General features: G+C 46.1%; 1 protein-coding gene across 5 annotated transcripts in view; it reads right to left on the reverse strand.

Moving 5' to 3' along the window:
- Positions 1 to 2,384, reverse strand: part of MBNL1 (muscleblind-like splicing regulator 1) — a 113,080-nt gene that overhangs the window by 81,944 nt on the left and 28,752 nt on the right. For 4 of the 5 annotated variants that reach the window (XM_009333955.1, XM_009333953.1, XM_009333954.1 and 1 more), the window contains exon 2: positions 1,415 to 2,365. The exons of the other annotated variant lie outside the window; for it this stretch is intronic. In XM_009333955.1, coding sequence (XP_009332230.1) covers positions 1,415 to 1,588 — 174 coding nt within the window. In that variant the 5' untranslated portion in view covers positions 1,589 to 2,365. The remainder of the gene's footprint in view (positions 1 to 1,414; positions 2,366 to 2,384) is intronic. 5 annotated transcript variants of the gene reach the window in all.

The raw sequence follows: 2,384 nt of genomic DNA on the forward strand, positions 1-2,384 counted from the left end.
GCCGCGCCACTGGCCCACTCCTCCACCAAGGGCGATGCCTCAGGGTCAGGACTCCACATCGGCGCTGGTGGCGCCCGGCACTGCTCCTAACTCCAACGCTTTTTTAATGCATAGCAACACTTTATTTCCATGTTTTTAAATGAATTTTTCTTTCCCCCCCATGCATTATAATTACGGGAATTTTAAAACAAATTTGAACAACACAAACAAAAACGTTTCAATATCCGTAAGTTAAAACATGGCTGGGGGTGGTGGGGCTGGGTATTTCGGGCCTGAGAGCATTTTAAAGGTTCACTCTCTACCCTGTTCTGCAACGAGACACATTTTTAAACTCAGGAGCATTACAGGATTTATATAAAACCGCTATTAACCCACTTCCTGCCCAGCTCCCACTGCGATCGGGGCCTGGCTGCACATGCGACCTGCAGTAGCTGGTTACAGCTACAACTCCCTCCCCAGAGCACGTCTCTGCCATGAGGCAACTCCACGCACTCGGGCTCTGCTCCCCTTCCCAGGATTTGGTCCCAGGAAGAGAAAATTATACTGTAGAAAAAACTGACAGACATATTTCATAAAAAAATTAAGTCGGGAAACGGACTCTACTGAATTATTCTGTACTGTTTGTGGGATGAGTATTTTAAATGTTAAGATTATTTAATTCATAAAAATTGAAGGGAAGGCGCTGGGATCCACACGTTTAACACCTATTGCTGAAACTACAGCTACAGTAAAACAGCAGCCATACATTTGCAGCGCCTAACTCCGATATGCCTCCTAAAAATCACAGTGAGGCTGTACACTCTCTGCTACGGCCCTGCTTGCACATCTAGAGGCACCTTGCCTTCTGCTAAGCATTGTCCTTCCCTTAAGCAAGTGCGTTTCTGAAAAAGACAGGATAACCACAGCAGTCCCAAACACAGAAATACAAGCAGGGTGCTCACGGACACCCAAATAACCTAGGGAGGAAAACACTCTTCTAAGATTCACCATCAGCTGTCCAGAGACACCAACAACCCGCTGGTAGTTACGAGATGGAAACAAATCCTCATATTGCTTACGTGGTTTGTGCTATTAAAAACAAAGAATCCTTACAGTGACTTTGCTGTTTCTACGTGAAGTGCCCTTTATTCCAGCTACAGGCAGAGAATAATTTGGAGGCAAAGAACCAGTCACTGTAGCTATACTGGAGGATTTGAGCCCTGCCAGGCATATTTTCCCTTCATTCCCCCTATCCTTCCCCTTCCCCTGAGGAAAACAGCAAAACAAATCAACAAGCATCAATAAAATAAAAGCAGCAAAACATCCCACTGCTGGCAGCCAGCAATTGCTCCCTTTTGGGCTGCAGGGCTTCTCTGGCTACAACTGCTTCTTTCATTAACTGTATATCCTTGAAAATAATATAATATTTACTCACTTTCAATGAATCAAAGCAGGCGATTACACGTCCGTTTTCAACTTGGCAGCTTTTCGATGGGTGTGCAAATTTACATTCCGTGTCTGGTCGTGAGCAAGTCCCCCTTTGGAACTCCCTACACACTTCCAGCGTTAGCCATTTTGTGTCCCGAATCGGCGTGACACTAACAGCCATCTTTAGATTTTACAGGTAGTTAAAATTTCCAATAAAACGGACAAACAAGTAGCTGAACTGATAAACTGGAAATGATGAAAACGCCACCTCCAGAATACTTTTTTCCCCCCACTCCCTATTTTAAAAGTACGTGTAAAATTGGGTGGCCGCAATGTCAAAGAAAAGATGTGCCACCAGGAGTTCACAGTGTGACACTGTTAATCGACAGAGGTTTCGTACTTAGAGAAATGCCAGGATTACCAGCAAGGTGAATGTTAAAAAGTGTGGCCCGGGACTAGCCTCGTGCGCTCAGTAACCCATCCTGAGTGCCAACCGGAGCCCACAATGCAAGCATGAAAACGTGGCAGACCCTCTGACACGGGATTTCCAAGCTGCTTTCAGTAAAGTTGTCTGAAAAGTAATCTCCACGCAGCTGAATTTGCAACGGGGTTTTGTGGTGCAATCGGTATCGATTAGTTTGGCATAGACAGATGCAGCAGTTTAGAGCAACGATCGAGATTGGATTTTTTTTTTTTTTCCTCCTCTCCTTGATTTTCGGGCAGAAGATATCTGACCTTCTCAGCAAACTTTTATTTTTACAGTAAAGCAGCCTACGGCAAGGCCCGATAGCGCCTTTCTCTCGGTTTTGGGTGGCAGTGGGGGTGTCTGGCTAGAGGTGGCGGGCGGATGCGCTGTCGTCGCAGTCTAGCTGGCAGCAAGCAAGGCAAAAAGCAGCGGCTGCTCTAGAAGCGGTCCCAAGCAGCAGAGACGTCAGGAAAGGCACTTCTTAGTACCAACCTGTAGAGAGAAGAGACAC

Source organism: Pygoscelis adeliae, unplaced genomic scaffold (genome assembly GCF_000699105.1).
Source record: "Pygoscelis adeliae isolate BGI_AS28 unplaced genomic scaffold, ASM69910v1 Scaffold241, whole genome shotgun sequence".
Classification (NCBI taxonomy): domain Eukaryota; kingdom Metazoa; phylum Chordata; class Aves; order Sphenisciformes; family Spheniscidae; genus Pygoscelis; species Pygoscelis adeliae.